At 41.6% G+C, this 24,804-nt stretch overlaps 1 protein-coding gene across 3 annotated transcripts in view; it reads right to left on the minus strand.

The window, feature by feature from the left end:
• Positions 1 to 1,409: 1,409 nt before the first annotated feature.
• Positions 1,410 to 24,804, minus strand: part of LOC101159995 (cAMP-specific 3',5'-cyclic phosphodiesterase 4C) — a 36,004-nt gene continuing 12,609 nt past the window's right edge. The window contains exons 1-15 of one of the 3 annotated variants that reach the window (XM_023957473.1): positions 16,048 to 17,640; positions 14,414 to 14,599; positions 14,028 to 14,064; positions 13,814 to 13,884; positions 13,023 to 13,072; positions 12,141 to 12,253; positions 7,692 to 7,785; positions 7,457 to 7,620; positions 7,272 to 7,370; positions 6,989 to 7,153; positions 6,817 to 6,916; positions 6,518 to 6,672; positions 6,304 to 6,426; positions 4,927 to 5,109; positions 1,410 to 4,715 (exon numbers count right to left, since the gene is read on the minus strand). In XM_023957473.1, coding sequence (XP_023813241.1) covers positions 4,212 to 4,715; positions 4,927 to 5,109; positions 6,304 to 6,426; positions 6,518 to 6,672; positions 6,817 to 6,916; positions 6,989 to 7,153; positions 7,272 to 7,370; positions 7,457 to 7,620; positions 7,692 to 7,785; positions 12,141 to 12,253; positions 13,023 to 13,072; positions 13,814 to 13,884; positions 14,028 to 14,064; positions 14,414 to 14,599; positions 16,048 to 16,241 — 2,238 coding nt within the window. In that variant the 5' untranslated portion in view covers positions 16,242 to 17,640 and the 3' untranslated portion in view covers positions 1,410 to 4,211. Of the gene's footprint in view, positions 4,716 to 4,926; positions 5,110 to 6,303; positions 6,427 to 6,517; positions 6,673 to 6,816; positions 6,917 to 6,988; positions 7,154 to 7,271; positions 7,371 to 7,456; positions 7,621 to 7,691; positions 7,786 to 9,882; positions 12,116 to 12,140; positions 12,254 to 13,022; positions 13,073 to 13,813; positions 13,885 to 14,027; positions 14,065 to 14,413; positions 14,600 to 16,047; positions 17,641 to 24,804 lie in introns of those variants that run through there. The other 2 variants (XM_023957475.1, XM_023957474.1) reach the window with 2 other exon arrangements.

The raw sequence follows: 24,804 nt of genomic DNA on the forward strand, positions 1-24,804 counted from the left end.
TCTTCGATTGACGTGATTGGCGAAGTCATGGCAGGACGCCACACCTTCACACAGAAAAGGACGCTGGGTAAACTGTGTGTAGCTGCAGCCATCTCAATCGCCGGCGCACACTATTGGAAAATAGTTTAACTGGTTGTAACACAATTTCTAATTGATGTTAAATAAAATGTATGGGACATTCTTATAACTAGTTTGAACGTTAAGCATATCATATTTATATTTCTTTTGCTATTTCTGTTTGACATTATTGTATTTTCTACTTAACGTTTAACAGTTTGAATTATAAAGTTTTTTAAATTTAGGTTTACGGATGTTACCTGAACAAAATAAGCCTCATATTACTAAATTTGTCATTATTTTGTTTAAATTTTAGGCTATCAGCTATTAGGAGCCTATTTGCTCTTTCTGGCTACAATTGGCCTATTAATTGTTTTGTTTGTTTGTTTGTTTTTTCCAATTATGTAAGGGATTGTCCTGTCATGTGTTAAATGAAAGCAATTAAATAAAAGTTTAACCTGTTGTAAACAAATGCATGTTTTGTCGCTATAAAAAATAAATTATTCTTGTTTCTAAAAAAATAACGTTTTTTAAAACGATTTAAAAATGTACTGCTTGTGGTCTGCAGATTAAACTCACATAAAAATGAAGCAAAGCTATTTAATACTTTAATTTAATACTTTTTTTTTTAAATAGGCCTACGTCTTGTGATGTGGGTCCTTTTTCTTCTTACTTTTTAACACAGTCCTAAAATAACAAAGTTGATTTCATTTAGTTAAAAGTCTCAACCAAACAAACATTTCTATCTTTATGATTATTTCCAGTTATTTAAACATGAATAGTGAAGAGGCAGGCAACAAAAACAGAATTAAATAAAAAATGTGAAAGCCAGCAGGACTATTAGTTTCTTTTAATAAAAAAATCTTGCTTTATTTGTATTTTTAACACATTTTACAGTACTCAACAGTGAAATAAAAGAAAAATATACTGATATACTATAGCATTGTTTTATATATAGATGTTTGCTTATTAAATGCGTTTATCCACAAAATGACACCTCAGCTCTGTTAAGTGGAGAAACTCTCATAAAAATAATATAATAAAAAATAACCCAGACACATTTTACACATTACAGCAAGATCATTTACAAATATTACAATCATTTCATGTTCCCCCCCTCCCTTTAATAATCTTTCTTACTGGTGAACAAACACATGAGTTAAAGCCCAGAGAATTGATCCCGAAGGGTGTCAGTCAGTCTGACATAACATTACATGACAGTAACACACATGGAAACCAGCTAAGTAGGCCACCATTAGACTAAAGTTACTAAGAACCAAATGTGGTGATAGTGATATAAGTTACATAAGGGCACATTTCTTTAAATGCATTATATCTCTTGCAATGATTGCTTATTTGACTCAGTCAGATACGTTTACTTAAGTGTTATTAGTCTTTATGAACATGCCTAAAAAGAGGGGTTAGCATTGACTGTTGCACAAAGTGAATTGTGATTTGCCCCGGTAATGAACAGGTGTGTGCCAACGAAAACAACCAGCACAGACTGTATAACACCACATGAAACATGTCCGTCTCTAAACCTGATGAATTAAAGTGCTGGTACAAATCTATATGACGTCAACAATAATTGTGCACAAATAAAAACCATGACCAAATGTCATCACAAGGGGGAAAGAGTAGGTAAAGATGTGGCTTGCAGTTCCTCAGTGGTTCCTTGAACTTTTTTTCAGTGGTTATTGTCAAATATGGTTTCGGTCAAACTCCGATTTACAAACCATTATTACATTATGTACAAGAGTGGTCGTGATTATAGCTATATCATCAGTACGTGATTCGTTTGCCTGACCGTCCACCACAATGATATAAAAATAAACTGTACACAAACTGTTCAAAGAAAACACTTCTCGCAGTTTTCATTGTCATTTAAAAAGAATGGCAGCAATCAATTGAATAATTTCCTTAAGAAACAATTGCTACAGTATTGTGTTTTTATGGCAATGAAATATATTTGTTTTTGTTTTTTTAAATAGCTCATGACAGAGCAAGAAGCCACAAACACAAAGCAACATGTTAAAGTAAAAGGCCAGTGCATGTGGGAATCTTTTATTTATGTAGCTGCAAGAGCAATCCTGGATTCCCATTCGACCAGATGAAGAAAAAGCCTGAGTGGTGGCCTCGCAGCTCTGCTCTAACCTGCAACGGAGTAGGTCAAACACACAGGCTTTTTGTTGCACCAAGCTGTGGCGTTTTCAGATAAGCTCAGTTCCCGACCAGCAGAAACTTGCTCTTATACCTTTAAATATTTTTTTTTTTTTACCCTGTGAATAACAAACACCGAAACAATCCCTTTCAGCTGAAAATCCTGAATACTGTTAAACATGAGGGAATAAAACCAACAAGTGAGCGATGACACGTCAGCATCTGACATCCTTCTTCCTCTCACTGTTACTTTTTCCTTGCTAACTGATTTAACATCCTGCATAACTTTGTTACAATATCATTTTTTTTCTTTGATTTATCCAGAAGATCCTGATTGAAGTTTAACACATTCTGTGTGTTGGCCCAAGCACAGCAAAAACATAACAAATCCCCTCTGAAGGTAACGCTGAATTCACTGTGTCTAGACGCACAAATATTCACAGAAATAAGCATACAGACGTGATATAAATATACTAAGGTACCTATCATATATCTTGTAAATATACATACTTGCAGGTGCGTATCCTGCATCAGACATTAAGGCAAAATCCATCAAACATAGTGAGGATGATTAGGGACTGTCCGACCTCAAGTTGTCGCACTCCTTTCCCCTGACATTCAGCCTCCCTGATTTCTCTTATTTATTGGCGTTCCTTTGAATCCTCTCACCCACTGAAGCTTCTCATTCTTTACTTTGGTGAAAATAGTTGGTGATGTGGACACAAGTGCAAGAGGGTGTGAGACAACAAACAAAAACTTGTTCTGTTCGGGACATAACTCGAGAACCCTTTAAACATATTCAGCAACTTTCAAATATATAAAATAGGCAAAATGTATGCTTCAAAGCATCGCATGGCTTTTTCTCAGAAAATTTAAAGAAAATCATTTAATAGAAAAGCAAACAAAAAAACAAAAAAAGGAAATGCTGGAAAGAGTCCACTGGTGATCGTGATGGTCTCAGTGATTGCTCTGCATCTCAAGTTCTCTGTTGAAATATTACCAGAAGAGCAACAAAGGAAGACTTACAGCCGAAAATATATCACTGCAGAAGTTGTGAGCTGCACACCACAATACTATGAAGAGTAAAGAGAGATCCTTCACAAGAGACAATCAGAAACAACTCTCTAGTTCCACAATGCATTGCTTCACGACAGCTCCAATCAGGAAGCTGGTGTTTCAGAAAGGCACAGAGCCATCTTGCACCAGTAGCACTCTCCTTGTAAAGGGAAAAAAAGACACGTGGGACCTGGTGGGTCCCCTTATCGCAGAAACTACTATTCCTTAGATTTCATCCACTGCAACTCTGTGATTTTTCTTTCCGACATAAATGGAAGAAAAAAAAACATCCCTTAAAACTTGGAGTCTCTCTTTTAAGAACCGTTCCTAAAGAGATTCTAGCAGATGGGACTTACTAATACTGACTAAACACTCGTCAATACACCATGTAGGGATGGCTTTTTCCAAAGGGATTCATATACTGATGGATGCCCCTTGTCTAGATTCACACAAACAGACATACAGTGTGGTGTGTGTCAGTGCATTTCCAAAGAAAAAATAAAATAACAAGGGTAGAGTACATATGGACTGCAATTACCTTGCATGACTGCTAAATGCATATGCATGCATTGCATTAGGCTATTTAACGTGACTTGCTCCTGCTCTTGGATTTTGTGTTTTGATGTCACGTCATGTGTGTTATGTGCATTCCTAACACCAGAGGGCTACACTATCTTCAGTTGCCCATTAGTAATGCTCTCCTCAGTACCAGTCAGTCTGATGTTCTCTTTGCAATTCCTCAAAGGACATGCCATCACTCCAAATCTACAGTTGCTGTGTTATTAGCTTCTCTTAAACAATTTTAATTGATTCCCTTTTTAAAAAATATTTTTAAAGGTCTGTTGTCGTTGCAGTCTCATTTGTTCTTGGTTTGGTCACTGAAAGGATGAACAAGATAATCTGTGTAAGTGATGAAAGAGGGATACAGTGAGTGGAACTCATGTATCCTCAGCTTGCGAAGAAGAATCTTCCTCTTCCTCTACAGGACTTGTGTCAGAAAGTCTTTCCTTCTCAGGCCCCTCTGCCTGAAATTTCAGCTCGTCCTCCACCTCCTCTTCCTCCATCGCCACCTCATCCTCCTCCTCAATTATATCCTCATTTTCGTCCTCTGCCATTGTGTCTTCCTCATCTTCCTTTTTACTCCCCTCATCGCCATGGCTATAGTCCTGTGCCGCATGGTTGGATGTGGGTTTGTTCCCCTCCTCTTCCTGTTCTGTCTGAGAGCTCTCTTCCAGGGTGAGTTCAAATTGAAACTTGTCTATGCATACGTTTAGATCCTTGTCCCCCTGGCCCACTGGGGGTGGTGAGGGGCTTTGCGGGATAGTGCTCTGGTACCAGTCCCTGTTGTCCTCCAAGGTATCCAGGATGTCCTGGGCATCAGGGTACACAAGGTCCCCCCACGTCTCCCAAAGAGGGTGAACGATATAGTCAATGAAGCCCACCTACGATGTGGCAAAAAAATGAGATGATTGGCAATAAATCCAGCACAACAGTGTTAAAGTACTCCCTGCAAATCAATCATGCAGAAGAATGACTGCTGTGATCACAGCTCTCTCTGCCCAGCAGTTTAATGCCACCTGCGGCTGCAACAGTCATCAAACTGAGCTCAAAGTCGACGCCATGCATGCTCATCTTTCACTCCTAATGATTTACCTGACTCTTTTCTACAGATGCAGTGTGTTTGTCACACATGGGGCTGATCTCCATGCCTCGCTCCCTTTCCTTATCTCCCTGCCTGAAGAACTCCTCCATGATCCTCTCTGTCCATTGTCGATACACAGCCAGGGGCTTCGTGGGATTGCTCAGGTCAGCACAGTGCACCATGTTCCTCAATACCTGCACCATAAAATATCAATAGAAAAGGTTCAGACATTTATTGTTCTTTTATTAGCTTGACATTTAGTATTAGAAATTGCTAAGATATTAAGGTCTCTCAGGCCTCTGTAGGGTTCTTTTCTCGTCTTTCAAGTCCCACTCCGATCATCTTTTGATCTATTTTAAAAGCATCCCTGCTGGTCTTTTAATTATGATTATGCCATTTTTAGCCAAAATCCCCTCAAAAATCTGTGCTGTATGGACATAGTTTCTGCAAAGCGGCAGTAGTTCATTAGAAATTTGCCTCTGAGCTGTGGGCGGCACTGAGTAATCTGGCCCACTTCCCTTCACCCATTTGTTTAGAGCCCCTCACAAACCCAACCTAACCTTACTGGCGCAGTAAAAATGGTGAGCAATATTGGAGCTATCCAGCTGTACAGTTTGGAATGAGATGCCATGCTCAGACAAAGAAAATGAAGACTTACATTCTGTAGATCTATTCATCTACAAGCGGATGCATCAGAATGAAGCGGAGCAGGAAGCTTGTGGCCTGCCGTTGTAGGTTCTACGTCCCACCTACAAGCTTTTTCAAATGGCTTTTTTTGTTTGATTCTGATTCATAACAATTGGAATACATAAATAATTTTTAAGCGTAATGTTGTTTATGTTCTCCGTGATGCAACAAGAAGATGTTAAAAACACCAAAACCACGAGTTTCATCAGAGTGGGTCTTGAGACTTTGAACCAAAATTTGAACATCATAAACGTTTTTTTTCCACTCTAATGAAATGTTTTTGTTGTTCAAAATTCTTAACTTCTGCTGCATTAAATGCCTTCATCTGCATTTTTAAACATGATGTGACAAAGCCATAACCCAATTTTCTTTCTACCAACTTGCAACACAGGACAATATAAGTTGCAGAATTAAATTTCAATGCTTTAAATTTAGGTGCATTCATTAGATTAAAAAGATTGCCAGATCTGATACATTTAACAACTTTAACATATTGATTCTAAGCTTAAGGAACATGTAAAACATACTTTATGAGCATAAAACCTCAATGATTTCTCATACAATCTTTGCCAACCTGTTGAAAAAGTGTGTAAACAATCCATGCAATCTTTTTTTTTCTTGTTTACATATGAGACCCCATGCAAAGTCTCCAAATAGCCACAGTTCCCTGAATTTACTACCAAGTAAAAAGACAATATCACCTGTATGCGATCAGTGTAGTGGTCGAGCATCAGAACTCCAGAACTTGTTACTTTCTTGGTTTCTACCATGGTTTTAAGGTCTGCCAGCAAACTCATGTGCTTGGACATGTCTGTTGCCAAAACCTTGGAAGAAAAACATTTATTAAAGCCAAAGTAAAAAGGTAAGATTAATAAAATGCAGAAATGATCGTTACTCGCCACTATAGGGACTCACCATGTCAATAACAAGCTTCCTGAGACTCTGTCTCTGCCTTTTGCTAAGATTCTGGAAGATGTCACAGTTTTCCTCATGAAGCAGCTTAAAGCCCACAGCCAGGTGATGGTTCTCCAGAACAGACTCATCATTATACATCAAGGCCAACTCTGAGTCTGCAAAATATGCAAGCACAAGAGCTCTCATCACCATCACAAATCTGTTTAAAACTTTACTCAAACCCATTAGCAAAACAAGGATGTGAATGATAACAAATGATGTAACCTTTCATGTTTTTATTTGCATTCTTTTTAACTTACTAGTATTTATGAGGAACTGGTTGGACACTCCTGGATGGTCTACATCATGAATGGCAGCAGCAAATAATGCAGCTAATATCTCTAAATCAGTGAACACAGCCTGTAAAAGAAAAAAAAGAGGAAAACTGTCAATTCCAACAGCATTGAGCTTATTGAAGTGTTGTACACTTACATCCAAAGCTGGAGTGGACAGCAGTACATGGGTGGACTGAGTGACATCAGCAGCATGGAGGCTGTTGTGGTAGGCCACATTGGCATGATAGTGGTCTTCCAGAGTCATGACATAGGTGACAAAAGTGTCCACAGGGATGTGAAAGGTCTTCATTAAATCTCTCTCCTGCAACCCAAACAGAGGCTTTATCGACCCAAACCTTCTCAATGACCTGTACCAGCAATATGTTTTGTGTCTAAGTTAGCGCCCACAATCAGAATAGTTTGTTTGCAATCCAGCTTACCTGAAAGATGGCATACATTATGCAGCTGAGGGGTCGATTATTAGAAAGCTCTGCCACGTTGAAGATATTAAGGCCCCATCTGTTCAAGTCCATCAGTTCCTGAAGGTGAAATGGACGGTGTTACCTTTAACAGGCAGATGTTTATGTACAGGATCTTCTGTGGTGCTGATTTTCTGTGTGTTTACCCGAGCTAATGCGTCTTCATGTTCAGTCTTCACGCCAAAACGAGGCAAGGTGGAGTTGGAAAGGCTGGAGCTGTGTGTGAGTTTCTTTACCCCGCTGATGTGACACATGGGCTTCTCCCTTTCTCTTAAAGTCGGGGACGGGATTTCTACTTCATTCTGCTTATCTGGAAGGATCAAAAGAAGAGTCAGTTGCTTGACTAGAGTTTAACAGGGGTTGATTGAAGGTTTGAGTTACCAAGAAAGGTAGTGGAGATGTATTCTGACACTTGGTTCCCTGAGCGACTCATCTCTGACAAATGCGACAGCTCTCTGTTTAACATCCTCTTGAACTGTGGAGGGGCAAACAAGAGATGGTTCTGTGTAACTATGAGGGGTTATTGATCATCCAAAACCATGCAGAACCTTCAGCATGAATGCTAGATTAGTTCTGTATGTGGAGAAATACACCATATGAATCAAATTTAAGAAGATAAATTATTGCACTTGTCTACAAAAAGGGTGAGAAATCAATTATGAATCATCCCTCCTCCTTTTCTCAGATGAGAACACACTGTTCAATACCCCAGCTTGCTTCCAGTGATGTGTTGCAGCAACGTTCCATTTTTATATGTATCGTTTCCGACTCCTCTGCAGTGTCAGCCATGAACTATGCTAATTTTTCAGGTCCCAGACACAAATGTGATGAAGTGCATAAATTACCAACACAAAGAAAGAGGGGAACTGTTCCTGAGAGCGCTCTCTCTGCCTTTTCCTAATCGTTTCCTATCTGGACACAAACACGGTTCCCTGCCAGGCGAATCGTAAGAAGGCACAATGCCATTCGGACAGACCCCTCTGTTTGTGTCCTACTGACTGATCTTTCACACATAACAATTTCCATGGCAACCGAAGCAGTTGCCATAGCAACTGCCTCCTCACAGTCAGTCCTTCATGTGAGAGCAGTGGCTGTTTGGGTGACAATCTCAGGGAGTCGGCAGGTGACTCTGACCTTTACCAAGGTCAGCCCTCCTCTTCTCCTCCTCCTCCTCCTCCTGTTGCTGCATGTCTCTATTCTCTAAATGTCTTTGTTTCTCCTGAGGTAAACAAAGCTCTTTATAGGAACTATCAAATCTTCCTGTCTCTGTTTTCTTCACACCTGTTCTGGTCAGATGAGCACCGGTTGCATGTAAACAGGTACTGTTCTTACACAACCAAATCAAAATCAGTCATAAGAAGACGTAGCCCAGTGGCACACTTCAACAGCAGGCTCAGCCCTAAATCCCTCTCACCACCACGTTCCTCACTCCTTCCTCCCCTAATGCTGTAACGCTGAGTCATAGCTGCCAACCGACACGTCTACGGTGCCAATCCAAGTGCCAGGACAAACAACGCTCTTCCCCTTACACTGACTAATGAAGCAAACATGCAAACATCGCACAGGCATGACCATGAACAGGCACACTCTGACACCTGTGCATGTGAGAAACCCAGGGCGAGTGCACAACCTCTAGCCACGCAGTTTGACGAGCAGCATATGATTGCACACACCTGAAAATGCTTTTACTGTGACCTGTTTCCTGGATGGAAACATCAGATGGAAACAGGATTAGATAAAAAACAATACAATGATAATTCTTAAAGCAGCACTATGAAAATCCAATGGTCCGATAAATATGACAAACTTTAAATTAGACCTTCAGTTTGTTTTGAGGCCAGCAAGAAAGAGGAGGAGAGATGTGGCAATTATATGTGAAGATGATAAAAAACTTTATTTAACTACAACAAGTCAGCAACAAATGTCTGTTTTTTGCTTATAGAATGAGGATGCAGGTCAGATAATAAAACGTTAATACTGACAAAAATAGAAATCTATTAATGTTAAAATATAATTGTAATGTCAATTCATTAATTATGTTTTTTATATTTTTTGTTCAAATATGAATACTCACTCATAAATACAAAAGCATTCACAATTTTAGCAAAAAAGGATCCATCCTTGTTCCTATAACTTCTAGATTTTTTCCTAATCAGATTAAATTTGTGTAAGAATAGAAATTTTGGGGAAAAATAGCCAATTCTATAAAATAAACTGAATTGATTTGTGAACTTGTGAATCAAAATTGAATTAATGAAACATATTTGGCAGTGGGTCTGCTGTTTTTGTTTATATTTATGCTGTATCTTTGAAATCTTTTACAGAAGCTACGTATTCCTCTCTTGACTTAAAATAACTTTATAACGCACATACTAATTTCTCCATTGAAGTGTATCATAAAGTCAAAGTCAGTCACACCACCAGCTCACCACAGACAGTCAGAATCAAACAAAATCATTCAGATGGGCTGGTAATGCATTCTTAACAGTATTTCATCAAGCGTCCGCCTCATCCATCAAAGACGGCCCCTGCCAAAGGGTCTCTTGCTCTCTTAAGGCTTTGGATGCCCTACCTGGTCCCACCAACCAATGAGCCAGGGCCTGGAGCAGGTCTCACAAAACAGATCCACTAAAGGCGTCCTACGTTCAGCAGGTGTCCCACCCCCCTCCAGGACTCCCCCAGCCGCTGCACCTGGGTCCAGCTCTGCCCCTGCCCTCCCCTGCAGCGGGCTATAGCTGGAGGAGCGGGGCAGCCTGTAGCCCCCTGGCACAGGCGAAGGGCAGGGGGATGGCACTGGGTCAATGGCCTCCACCACACCCATATTGAGGGTAACTGGTGGTTTGGGCCTTTGACACAGGCAGGAAGTGCGGTAGTGGAGCGGGCCGGGGGCACCGTGAGTGCCCCAGTGGCATGAGGGCGTCGTCAGGGCATGCGGAGAGAGCCCACAGCCAGTCAAGCCGGGATACTCCAGAGTGATGGATCCCCTAAGACGTGGGGAGGGTAAAGAAAGAGGGGGGTGGGGTAAGGGCAGGGGCTGTTGGAGCAGATTGTCCGTCCCTACATGCAGGACCCTAAAGCAGGCCGCCCCGTCTGTCCTGAGTCAGCCTCCGGCCTCAGTGTGGTCAGACGGCGAGGGTCCTCCTGATGGGCGAACCAGGAGCCCCCGGATCTGGCTGCTCTGGAGACTACATCTCATCCCATTTGCTGAGCGGGGTGACCCAAATCTGCTGTCACCACAGAGCGAAGGTGGATGAGGGCCGGAAAAGACAGAGGGGGAACTGGGAGAAAGGAACCAAGTGAGGTCACAGAGAGAAGCTGATGTTTGTGAAGCAAAGACAACTGCAAGACAGTGTTTACAATTTTTAAATTAAAGAAAAAACTATAAATAAATGGCAAGGCAGAAGTATGACCAGAGTAAATGATGGAGGCAGAGGGATGGATGACAGCAGGATCATTGGGAAAAGAGGCGGAAGCAGAAGACGGGAGGTTAAAATCAAGGATGGAGAGAATTAGAGAGGCGCAGGCAGGCCTGTAGCACACGCTCGGGCTGAAGATCCAAACCACAGCTGGGCTCTGGGAAAAACAGTCACTGTGTTGCTTGCCCCTCCCCCACGGTACAGATCCAAAGGCCCGGCCCAGTCCTGCCGGTGCTCCAGCTTGTCTGTGCAGTCTCCTCGGGTTCACCTCCACTCAGCCTCTGCACAGGCAGGGCGCCTGCATCCTGCTCGCTCCTCACCCCGGCCCTCTGCTCCCACACACACCGAGCCTTAATTGGCCAAAAGTGGCGGGGGTCTAATCCTGCATCTTCAGGCTGCCGTTCCTCCTCCAGTGCTCTGCCTCTTGCGCCATTTCCCTGAATGGCGTAGACAACCCTCGCAAGCTAATCAGGCGCTTGCCTCCCTTGTCAGAGGCTGAGTGCGCATGTGCAACAAGACAGCATGTACGTCTGTCGAAAATATGTGTGAGAGCTGAGAGGGTGTGAGACTGAGCGACTGGCTCAGTCAGGAGGATTTCTGCGGCTCAGCCGCCGCTGAAAAGATACAATGTCATTCTATTAGACTCCCAGAATACATGTTTTTAAAAAAAAATAGTTTTCTATTTGCGTGCACATCAAATCTGCTGCATTTAAAATATATTATTCTTTTTCATTTACTAATATTCTCTCATTTAGAGTCCAAATAAAACATAAATGTGTCTGATAAAATCAGCACATGCTTCTGTGTCTTTAAGACAGTGCTCAATTATCGCCTCTGTCTCATTGGATGTTGCTGAAACCACATGTTTTGTGGTCAGAGTGGCAAGCCAATGACTAAAAAGGAAGGGCAGACCCTGCTGCTGCCGATAGCAACCAAGGTTGCAGCAGAGACATCAGCATCAGGACCAGTCCGCCACCTCATCTTGTCCTCCTCCACCCGCATCCACATCTCTTCCGTCTATCTGTCACTGTGCCCCCACAAACAAAAATGCACGGATCCCTAAAAAGCCCAGCTTCATACGCTGGCATGTAGACGCCAAGCCAGATCCAGAGCTATTTGTCTGCCACATAACAATTTATCCAGCCAGAGAAAACATTATAGTCAGATTTTAATTATACATCTGAATTTATTTTATTCATAGAAACACACTCCAAGACTGAAAATAATCTCAAACGTTTTTTTTACCTCTGTGGTTGTCGTTTTAAGGCAAGAACCCTTCCTCTCACAGCAGATGGGCAGTTTTATGTGAACCTGTGTTATGTTGATACATGCTAGGAAAACTAATGAAATGTTGTCCATCAACATATTTCTGACCCTTGTGCAGGTCAACGTGTCCGCGTGGACGACTGCAAACCTTGTTGGAGGCCATCTCACTGACTGAGCGGTGGGTTTGAATGGTCTCCAGCTGGTCCAGACACCAGTCCAGCTCCTCCAAAGTCTCCCTAGCCATCTGCTGATACGTCTCCTCTGACAGGCACAAAGAAGGTAGATGAGTAAAAGCACAAAAAAGAAGATTTAAAATCAGGACTTTAAGAGACCTAACTTCTGCAAACAGACACACAGTTCATTGCCTAGTCTATAACCACCCCTCTAAACCGCAGTTATTAATGGGTAAAATTTTACTATTTTAAAACTAAAGAATTACAAAAGTACAAAATAGATTACTTTGTTCGTATACAAGTAATATAAACTACAATTTTGATGCTTTTTACATGGTTCTGATTACACCTTTTGGCATATCTGAAAGTTTAAAAGAAAGAAACACCCTATTACTTTTGATTTGGAATATAAGTTATTGAAAAAAATACAACTTTGTATGATTAAGAGAGAAGATATTAAGTCTGAATGTCCTCAATTAAAATTTTACCAAGCAAAACAACAAAAAATTGCACTACAAAACACAAACTCAAATATGTTTAACACTTGCTTTGTCGTTTGTTTAACCAAACGTATCATATTTATTTTAAAAACAAAACACCCAAACTCAACTTAATTTTAGAAATGCATCACAGCATGACTACACATTTTTGAGTGAGAATATAGAAAATAAACTGTTTAATAAATCAACTTTTTAAAGGTATTTCTAACCTGATACACACAAACATACTCTCATTAAAATGTTAGTTTTTTAAATTGTGTATTTTTCCCTTCTCATTACCGATGATGCATGCGAGTATGTGGGAGTTTTAGTTCGTCATTTGAGAAAAGTCCTGTTTTTAATTAGTTGACAGCATACCAGAAAGTGTAGCTTGGGGAACAGTGGGTTGGCTTTGCACTGGTGACCTCCTGTGGACAAACATGGAATTACATCAGATTGAGAACTGCGCTATGCTGCTCTCTAGAGGTAAAATATAGCATTACAGACACGATTACAGTGTGAGAGACTAAATGGCTTGGATCACACAGGAATGTCTCATTTGATTTTAAAAAAATCATTCTGTAAAGAGTAAATTAATTCACAGCACTTTGTTTGTTTTTAAAGTACTGTCAAAGTCCCATGTTTTGCATAAAAAAATCAGACAAAAAGAAAACGATTTTCCATCCATATTTTTCCAATTATCTTTTATACCCCTGTTACTATGGACTGGAGGGGACATTTTCAGTGTATAGTACTGTGTAATTATAGATCCTGATAATTCTGTGTTTCATTGCTTTATATATCACATTGACGTGGAACTAAAAGCCTGCCAGCTTGAGTTGCGTCTGTCCACTGCATTACAAGGGAGAATAATTTTAGCAGTATTGACCGTCTCCAGCGTCTGGGCTCAGACTCAGGGACATGCATTTGAGCCATGAAGCTCTGTGCTCCCAGTCCTCTGGAGCTAAATGGAAAGATGCCAAAAGATAAATATCACATTTTCCTTGATTGCTGTCTGATTCTCATCAGCCGGTTAATCATGATGTGTAAATGTTTCCCCATTCGAGCGAGGGGATAGAGACATTAACATGCACACAACCACAAACCGAGCAGGCAGTCATAACAAGCACAAGTGGGGGGAAGGGGGTGTCCAAGAGCATGATACTGACTTGTTAGTGGGTGTTGTGACATTGGCGAGGATGGTGAAGTTGCTTCTTACAGTTCGTAGGCTTGCCAACACCTGGGGGATGGATGGACAGCGTAGGAGGGAGAGAAGGAGGAGGGAAGAGGAAGGAGCAGGAGGTAGTGGGGACAAGTTCACTGCTTTAATTCACCAGATATTCTTATAACAAACATCTGACTTTTCAAAAATAGCGAACATACCTGAGCAAAGGGGGTGACAATCATGTCTTCGGCGTGCCTGTGGGGCCAAAACACAAAGAATATGAATGGGAGAATTGTTTTTACAGGGGGGAGTGTGAGCAGCTTTGGTTCTCAGGATTAGTATTTGCGTCTGTGAGAGGGAAATTACAAAAACCCACATGGGTCTAACTTTATAAAACACTGGTGGAGGATTTGAATGCTTATTCAAAGATAGGCCAGGAAGCAGCACTTAATTTAATGCCTGGAACGGATCCATTAGCATAATGCCTGCATAATTACAATCATAACCATAGCTTTCTTGATTGGTGTAATATACAGTTGCTGCCCTGTGAGTGTCTGTGTGTGGATGGTTGCGGCATCCTGACAGATTCAGGCTGATGGCTTACCCCTCACTGTTGATGGAGGAGTTGCGTGACATGGTTTTGGGGGATGTGTCGTAGTCGGAGTCTGAGCGGTAGAGGAAAGACTCCCTGCGCTGGCTCTGGGGGAAGGAAGGGTGGAGCACCAAGCCAGGACTCGCCTGCGAGTCCATGGGGCTGCGGCCTGGTGAGGGACCATTTTCTGAATCGAAGCTTGAGCGGAAAAGAGGAGGAAAGCCTGTTACATTTGAGTCAAGAAGGGGCCTTTGCTGCTTTCTCATTTGTTGTAGTGACAACAAACAGAAGACAGATTACCCTGAAGGCTGAGGCGTAATCACTGTTGAGGCAGGAGAGATAATGGGGCATGCAGCTATGACTGAGCAAGACTGTTGTACGGGCAAAATGCCAGTCCAGAAGAAGTAAACTTCAGTGCCAAGTCATTTTTCAGAGAATCATTTTTAAGTCAGCAAAGTTAGCGACGTCAGTGTCAGATTCTCTCCAGGGCAAAAGCTGTCTTTTGGGAGAGATGAGTGATTTCGATTTATGCTGAGATCACTTTAGCGCCCTCAGGGGTTGAACTCTGATCACTCTTTTCACATGACCAGGCCCCTGTTAGAATTCCATAAACACACGACGATGCAGTAGTTCTGCATCAAACCAAGTGTTCTATGGACAAATAAATACTCTGCACCCTAGAGCTCACTTAGTTCAGTAAAATGTATCAACCTGGGTTTAAACGTCTGAACGCTAGCAGAGCATTTTAGATTTTCCCTCTTTCTCCGCCGTTTTTTATTTTTGCTTTAAAGGGGAATAAAATACAAGTTACACATCCTTTCTCTGAAATCTATTACTTTGACACCTTCATTCTTCTGCAAGATTCAACAAACCACCCTGGAACCAAATCCACTAAAACAGAAATGAAGTCAGAGGGAATAGCAAGCCTTAAAATTATGGGAATAACAAAATAGACATTAATTAAATGCTCTGAATTATGTTGATTAAAGATACCCTCTTTGGTTTTTTCATGCTAAAAAAGACACATATTATGTTAATAAATAGATAAAATTGTGACTTTTCCTTTAAAATAATTTTCAAAGGACATGTCATCCTATTTTTATCTATATTTATTTAAGGACAACCTCAGTCCCCCCCCCCCCCCCCATCTTTTTATAAACTTGTAATTGCTTAAAGTTTAATTTCCAAATTTAAACCTGCTATTTTCAGAACTGTTCTGTTCTTTTTAAATTGGCCTCTTCAATCCCCAGCAGAGTTTGTGAGTCTGGAAACAGATCAATTATCATAAAACAACTTTCCTCCATAATGAAAAACACATCAAAACTGTTTGCCAGGGGGAAACTCTGCAAACTGCACGCGTTAATCCCCGTTTTTATTTCTGTCTTTGAACTTGAGAGTGATTATCAGACTCTGACATTCTCAGTTTAGTCAAACGTAAAGGTTATCACCCCGTGTGTATGGAGAGATTGGCTTTTAAAGCTTCCTTGGTGAGTTTTGTTACAGCCTCGTTGCATCAATGTATGAAATGCTCGTTTCTAACATGACCTGAAGATAAAAATCTCACACCACTGAACCTCCTTAATGGGACTCAGTCAGGCTGTTTAGAAGTGGGTCACATGAAAAATTCGTGGCTGGGTGCGCTGTACCTGTAAATACAGTGAGATGAACGCCTGCGCTCTTCAATACTGCGGTTCAGCTTCAAGCGGCGGAAGAGAGCTGAGCCCCAGTGTCCTCGTGATTGATCATCGGGTGACAGAGGTGAGGTGAGTGAGGGGGCAGGAGGTGGACCCTCAGGACTATCCCACAACCTCAGCTGTCTTGTCAGCTTCCTCTGACTCATTGCTGCCAGGTCTGGCCCTGCTGGAACCGTGCAGCTAAAGAAAACTCCCCCAGCCTCCACTTACTACTGGCTGTCTCACTGGATGACTGCCTCCCTCCCACGCAGGCCCCCACTCATCCACTTTTTACTGCATGCTCACGTCTCAGGCAGACACAGCACCTGAAATATGTGCTGAAAACTGCCCACAATCCACAGCCGAGTCTAATAAAGAGGCCTTATTCTCCCATCACACCAGCACTGCACTTGGAGGAGGTAAAGTTCATCAGCATACACATCCTTTCCTGTAATCCTCAGGCCCTGGATGCTGAAATTCACTCTCCTCACATCCACTGTGTTCCTTTGGGGTTTTTTCCAGGCCTCCTTAATCCTTATTTGTGCAGGTTGTTTAAGGTTTCCTGTTGCTCAGCACAGGAAGCCTCACAGAGATGAGCTTGAATTTCCCCACATCAGCTTAGATTGGCTCCCGCTGCTGCTGCTCCTGCTGCCCAAACCAGACCTCCGTCCCCACGTGAGCTCCAGATTTCTGCTTCATTCACCTTCACAACTCCCAAGACACCTCTGGTGCAAAAGCAACTTTTAATAATCTTTAACTAACCAGCCTTTAACCCCCTCGTGCATTTGCCTGCCTCCTTTCCCCGCCTCCCTATCTCAAGCATGTGTTCGCACCATCCTTATCTCAACGCTGACAGTTCCTCTGCAGCGACAGGAAGGGTGATCAGTAAGAGAAACAGACCACAGGCGCCAGAGCTCAGCAGCACGAGGGGCCTGTGTAACGAGGAGCTGAAAAGAAGACACAAACAACCCAGAAAGAGGAGGAGAAAATGAAAAAGTCATGGGGGAAACGGGGTTGACTCATATCCCTGTGTATATGTTTACATATTCCACTAAAGAGCATGGGGGGTTTGCGCCCAAAACAGCTCCTATTTTGACATCAACACCCGTGCCCACCAAGAGCTATTTCTTTGGCTTTTGGATGTGAACGGACACAATGGCACTGCAGCACATCCTAAGAGAAGTAATTAGACCATGAAATACCTTTTTCACAAGGTGGGTTAGGTCAAGCACAAGTAAGCCGGCGATGAATTGTAGGAATAAATGCTGGCCAGCCTCAAGCAGGAATTTGTTTAAACGCATGTTGGCTTTTTTTTTCCCTTTAAACAGACACATTTTACTGTGGCCTTTGTAAAAACTACATTTGAGCTCCTCCTCGGTTTCTGGTGTCAGGTTTGCTGGTAGCCCGCTCTCTGAGGACTCTCCTGAGGTGGCATTTAGTTCCGTTATAATAGAAGGCTGTGATTAATCGCTTCACAACTACACGATTAACCCCACAGTAGCCGCAGTGGCATTTCTTTAACAAGAAAGTGGGGAGTGAGGCAATTTCTTTACAGAAGACAAGAAAAGAAGTAATTTATCAAAGTCTTGTGAAAGAATCTCTCGGCACAAAAGTGCAAAGTATACCATCAAGAGTTTCTGTTTTCTTTTTTTAAATTATGGTTATCCCATTTTTAGCCAAAATAAAAAATCTTTTTTTTTTTTAGGACATAGTTTCTGCAGAGCTGCAGGAGTTCATCAGAAATTCACTTCAGAGTTGTGGACGCAGAGTGCGCCTGACCCCATTTCCCATCATCCATCTGTTTACGCGTTCTACTGCTATCTTACAGCCCCTCAAAACCCCGAGCTAAAATTAGAGGTGTAACAAAAATGGCAAATAATATCGGAGCTATCCAGCTGTACAGCTGAGACAAGGAAGATGAAGACGGACATAGTCGTCTGAAAGTGGATGGATCAGAATGAAGCTTTTTCCAACAGCATTTTCCTATCTGCTCCTGATTCACAATGATTTAAGCAAAGAAATTCAGAGAAAAGCAATTTCATGCTGAATTTTCTGTACATATGACCTCCATCATGAGAAAAATACCATATCAACACATTAAAAACAACAAAATTCAATCCAATCCAATTTTTATTGAAGTAGATTGAATGTTTTCTGGGGTTTTTCACAGTAATCCTAAATATATTGTTATTAACAACAGATATGACATCATTTTTTGATACTCCCTATCAATAATATTTAAAACAAAGTTGGCTTCTAAGTTAGTTTACCTTTGAAGCTTCACATTTTCCTGTATTGTTTATTCCCAAGTGAATACATTTTTCCATTTCCTGCCATCTTATTTCATCCAGACTTTTTTTTTCTTGCCCACATTTGGAATACAGATGAGAAATCTTTAATTATGCGTGCATTTTCAGACGTGCATGCCTGTACCCACTGTAAATAAACAAGATTGACACAAAAAGGAGAAGTATTTCATTTTTCCTGTAGATTTTATTCATACCATTGTAGCCAGCAAAAAAATAAAGATATATTAAATAAAAGGAGAAACTGCTGAACGAATTTCCAGCAGGCTGCTTAAAGCCTGAGCACAACGAAAAACACAAAGATAGGATCTCTTGTCAAGCTGTTTCTCCAATCCGAGTCAGTAGTTTCCTCTTTCTTCTGACTCCGTCTTTTTTTTCCCCCCCATCTCCCCCTGGAAGGGAGTTACTATAGTTTCCCGACGAAATGCTGGGGATGGATGGCGGAGCTTGTCTTGGAAAGTCACTCATGAAAAGGTCTGTTTCAAAGACCCATTTTGGGAAAATGTCAAGAATTCTGATTCACTTGACAGTTACCATTGTAATCTCTGGAGAGCTGATGAAAAGGCAATTATTCTATCTTTTATAAATACAGAGTCCCTGCTCAATAATAGCTGGTGAAATCTCCCGAAATGACTCATGCACACCCCTATATGTGCAGACACACACCAAAACACACACACACCCAGGTTTTGCACAAATGCAGAGGCTTTTGCTTTTCCCTAAACAACCCAAAAAGCCAAATTTGACGCATGTGCAGTCACACAGATCAGTGCGGGGCTGAGGGCAGGCCTCCTGGTTTCTCCCTGGGAGAGCAGAATCTTAGGTGTGCATCGCCGTGGACGACGCGATGATCAGAGGTTTCACGGAGGACAGGATTTGTGCCGACAGAGTGACTCCTTTCTGCCAAAGATAACAAACCGTTTCTGTCAGGATGGAGAGTAGTACATTAAAGCAGCTGCCCCTCATGTTGCCATGCTACCTGAACTGCATCGCTGACGCACACCAGAAGCAGCCGTATGATAAGGGCTAATGTGACTTGTTTTGCACGACTGACTCCATGGTCACTGGTGTGGAAAATGTAGTTTTGTTTTTTTGTTTAGTAATTCAGGGACATCGCAATGAATTGTGTTTTGATAGAGGCATGTTCTGCTCAGGTATTATGGAGTTTGATTATTGAATTACCACAGTGCATCCTCTCAAACAAAGTCCTTGCATGTAGAGCAAATGGGGAAAATTGGTCTGTGCTGCAGCAGCGCTTCATTTAGTCTCCGCTCTGAATACATTTCTGCAACAAAAGAGGGGAGCTTGATTCCATGTCATTAATACAGCAGGCTTCAAAGGGCTTTGGAGCCCTGAGTCAATACAGCGATTAGTTTAATTAAACCATTAAGCCCATATAAGAGTGTAGGGGAGATTTACATACATCCCCTACACTGACCCTTACTTGCCATTGATTATTCATTAACAGCCATCATGAGGAAGCCCCTGGCTGGTTTAGGCTGCTGCCGGATCAGCGTTTTCCCAGCAGCCTGGTGGGTGTCAGCTCTCCCTTCTCTCCATCTCACTGAGTGCTGCAGTTAATCAGCTCCTTCTGAGGGGATGAACAAACCGTCATATGTTTAAGCTACTTCTCAAAAAGTGAACTCTCAATCCCAGCCCGGCCTTTTCTTCTTCTTCATTTTTTTTCCCAGCTCACTAAGTTAATGATTAACCTGCCCGAGTCCATCTCCCTCAGTTACCCCACGACACAAACAGACTCTCCCTGCTCTTAAAGCCTCAGCGGAGAATGACAGTTATTTACTGCCCCCGCTTCCTACTCTGCCAAGCTACCAGGGATGCTTATTTCCACGTGCAATTTCAGCCCCCACCCACCCATGAGCTGTGCCTCACCCGGGCATTTAGCACCTGGCTGATTGCTACCAGTGTGGGGGTGGCAGTGAGGGCAGTTGATGGGTAGCAGAGGGGAGGACTCGCAAATTGGGAAAGTGTGCCACTTTTATAGGCACACATAATCACAGCTGCAGCGGCTTTCGATTTTTCTGCACTTTTATCACTCACATTGAGTTGTTTTTTTTTTAATGTGAAACACTTTAAGTCGGCTCATTTTATTGAGGCTGCACGCCAATAAATGACACGTCTTGGAGAACATGTCCAGAGAAGCCGGGCCATCTCCACTTGCCTCAGCTTGCTCTCTGTGAGTTATAAGCGCACACATGCCCGCTTACATGCTAAAGTTGATATTTACAGTAGGATGAACAAGGATCGTCTGAGGGGAAAAGTTGGCTTCACGCCACATGAGGAAAGAGAGGGCATCTGGCCACCCAAGCATTACAGAGAGGAAAAGCGATGCACTAAGATCCACAGAGACAAGGACAAAAGTGCACAGAGGAAACTGTAAATAAAAGATGAGATTATCAACAGCTCATCTATAAAACCTACAAATTCATTAGGGTCTATAAATCTGTCACCACCACTTTTTCAATTCATGGCTATAAATTAAAGCCCTTTTATTTTATTTTTGACCTGGCTACTCAAAGCTCATTAAATTATTGAAACTGCGTGATATCAGAATCATCCTATTATCATACCTCCCAGCATGCTTTGTGCGCTTGTTAAATCCTCCAGAAAGCCTTTCTATATCCAGTTTAGGAAAAAGCTTCAGTTTTCGATGAGTCACAGATATTTCTCAGATAAAAATGAAAAGAAAACAAATCCTGATGAAAATTCATATCCACTCCATCCCCTACCATCCTCTCCACCACTTTATAAGCTGCTGGAGCAAAGCATGTTTCCCACAGAAATGCCAGTATTGAATGGCTGATGTTGGAGAAGCAGTAATTGATTGAATGGTTTATTTTAGACAATTTTCAGCAATCAAAAACAAAACAAAAATGCTTTAAAATTATAAAGACATATATCAAATCAGTTTAATATATTAATTAAAAAAATAGATGAGAAGAAAAAATCAAGGAAAATCGTCATCTTGACATTATAATTGCTCCTAATCACAAATAAACATACAGACTTTTTCCAAAAATTAGAATATCATGTAAAAGTGCATTCCTTTCCAAAATTGCATTCAAAAAATGAAATTTTAATAGAAAATAGATTTATAGATATAGAGCCCGTTGTTCCAGCTCATAAAACCCACAAAAGCAGAGTTTCAAAAAATTCGAATACTGTGGAGAAATCTGCCCAAATGTTGCAGGACATGAATGTTTTAAACTGAGTTTCACCAACCAATCATCTACTAAACTCAAGGATGTCGGTCTTCCACAGATGTCATTAAATTGGTTCAGTTGGATTCAATATGGGAAAACTTCAGACTTGACAATTAGCCAGAAGACAATCATTGATCCCCTCCAAATATGGGTAAGCCACATACGGAGGCTGACTGTTCACAGAGCGCTGTGTCCGAGCAGTTCTACAGAAAGTTTAATGGAAGGGCAAAATGTGGCAGGAGAAGATGCTCAAGCGAGACAAACGTAGGCTTCAGCGGATTATCAAAAGGGCAAGATTCACGTACCTGGCAGACATTCAGAAAGAGTAGAAAGAGGTGCAGGAACAGCATCAAAAACCACCACATTCAGACACATTCGGGGAAGATGGACTACAACTGTCCGGTTCCTCGGGTCAAGACTCTTCTAAATGGAGGAAAAACGTCTCAACTGGGCCGAGGAAGGGCTGGACTGTAAACCAGTGGTCCAAGACCCTTTTTTTAATTCTTTTTATGAAAGTGTGCCTTTCATTTGGGTATCAAGGTCCAAGGATGGAGGAAGACGCTGAGGTTCAAGTGTGAAATCTCCACACTCAGTCATGATTTGGGCTGCAGTTGGTAAACTCTGCTTTCTTCTATCCAAAATGACTGCAACAGTCTTCCAAAATGTTTTTGAGGACATCACGATTCCCTCTGTTGAGGATCTGAATGGAGATGCAGATTTTATTTTCCAGCTGGACCTAATAAAGTACTAACGAAGTAATAAAGATGAATGTTTATAAAAACACTTTATTTTGATTTGATGTGATCATAATCTCTGTCTTGGGTTTTATGAGTTGGAATCCCAATTTATGTAGAAAAATGAACAAATACTTGTAATCAATAAAACAGTAGAGTCTGAATCTACAGTACATTCTTTAAAAGTTTTTTGAATGGAAATGAACACACTTTTACATGATATTCAAATTATTTTGGAAAGTAACTGTATTTCCACTTAAATGTACAGTACACACACACACATGACACATTTAATATAGTGATTGTCATGTTTGTAATCATCGCACTGCAGATAACATGTTTATTTTAAACAAATTGAGTGATTATTTGCCTTTGGAATGTATGTGAGGTGGTGAATTTTGTGTCGTGGCCCCGGTTCCCCTCAGCCCTGTCCCCATATGCTGCTGTTCCCCCTGCGTGCCCCCCAGCTGTCCTCTCAATCCGTGTCCTCTCCAGAAAAGAACAGCTCTCTGCTGGTTTGTGGTCAGATCACAGAACCAAAGATTACAGCAGATTATCCTGCCCACAGGATAACCCACCCACCTTTGCTTGGCCAAATGCAGAGCGGAGCGCAGCCTGTGAGAACGCAGAACACATGCCTTTCAGCAAGACGCCAGAGGGATCAGCTTCTATCAAACACCTGACAAATGCCACAGAAAAGGGATTTATTGTACGGCTGACACCATCCATGGTAATCAGCCTTCATTCTGCACTGCAACAGGCTCTCTAAATTGTGAGAGCCAGTCCCATCCAGCCCTTTTAATCTATTAATGCACTGTACAAAATAAATTCCAGCAGGATTGCAGGTGGCTCTTATCACTCTGTTGTCATTCATCCGAGGAAATTGGGCTTTTCTGCTCTGAGAGCAGGAGCCCATATTCCTCAAAACCCACCAGAGGCGTCCGTCACTTCACATCAGCCAAACCTGGAGTTCCTGGAAGCTCTCAGAAGGCTTCTTCAGGTGAAAACCAACATGTTCTGTCACCTCCTGCGTCACCTTCAGCCTTCAGCTGTGTTCATTTTGTGACCTACCGCACACACAGCTGATCAATCTTAGTTCTTAGAATATAATGAAAGTATAAATGCATACACTGCTGCATTCTCACTCAAAGGATCTCTGTAATAAAGTGCATGGAAAGTTATTCAAGCTTATTTACCGGGGAAAATGTCCTCAGTCAAGCCTGCACTGGAGCCATCCCCACTTCTTAGCTTGTCGTGCGACCTCCTTGCCTTCAGTCTGCTATTACCAAGCATAACACATGCTCTGTTTGACTGAGTTCCAACAGGCAAGACATCAAAATCCTCCCTACATCATCTTATCTTGTTTTTTTGAGATTACAATGCTCCTAAAGTGTCCTAGAAAATTGAAGGATTTGCAGTTCAAGGATGTTTGAGTCTTCTTCAAATACTCTTAAAGCTGAAAGTCGCTGCTTAAATAAATGTCAGTCCTTGCACAGTTTTTTTTTTGCTTTTTTTGTTTTGCTGTTGTCTCCAGCATACATTATAGTGGGGGCAATGGGGTCAGCGTCTTGACAGAATTGTTATTTTCTTGTTCTACTCCGGCTCTCCCTTTCTGTTTTTTATTCATAGATTCCTCCTCTGTTTGTGTTTTTTCTTATTCTGTCTCTTTTCTCACTCTGGCTGCTTGCAAACAGATTCATTACAGGTGAGTTATGTAAAACTGGCACCAGGCAGAAACACTTTTATCTGTGCTCTTTATCGTTCTTCCTTCATGCAGATCCATACTTTCCTATATGGAAATTGCTCTTTTCCATTCCAGAGGTTCCTGAATGTAAAAAGTAAGCATTATTGAGTCGTGACTCTTCAGCTCCTGCTCTTTTTATAAACCAGTGTTTCTGTAATGAGCAGCGTTCAGCTGGAGCACCTTGTAGGATTGTTTTACAGGAGCTGCACTCTACTTCTCCTCTCCATTGCTGTTGTGGAAACTGGGACTAAACAGATGGATCAACTGATTTAGAGAACCATTTTGAGAGATGACAGATGGAGAGATGTGTTCAGCTGGTGTCCCATATAGTCTGCTGCCAGTCACTTTCAATGAGGAGCTTAGAGACAAACTCCTTGACAGGAGAATAAGCAGTCCAAAGCAGCAGGAGCGATGGTGTGATATTGATTTGCTTTTTATGCTTAATGGAGTTTCTCAGAGAGAAAAGTCAAACAGAGGGGGTCTAATGGGGAGAAACAGTGAGGTTCCACGGATTAAAGCTGTGCGTTGCAGGAATTTGGTATAATGAACACCCTTTTAATTGAAAGGATCCCCAAAAAGTGGAGGGCTCCTCTTGAAAATCCCAATTAGAGCAAACTGTGGTGCAGAAGTGATTATAAAGACAGAGCACCAAAAGAAGAAAAAAATGGTCTCAAAGGTGTTGAAAGCCCTGTCTTAATTTTTTTTTTTTTTTGTACAACCAAAAT

Source organism: Oryzias latipes, chromosome 8 (genome assembly GCF_002234675.1).
Source record: "Oryzias latipes chromosome 8, ASM223467v1".
Classification (NCBI taxonomy): Eukaryota; Metazoa; Chordata; class Actinopteri; order Beloniformes; family Adrianichthyidae; genus Oryzias; species Oryzias latipes.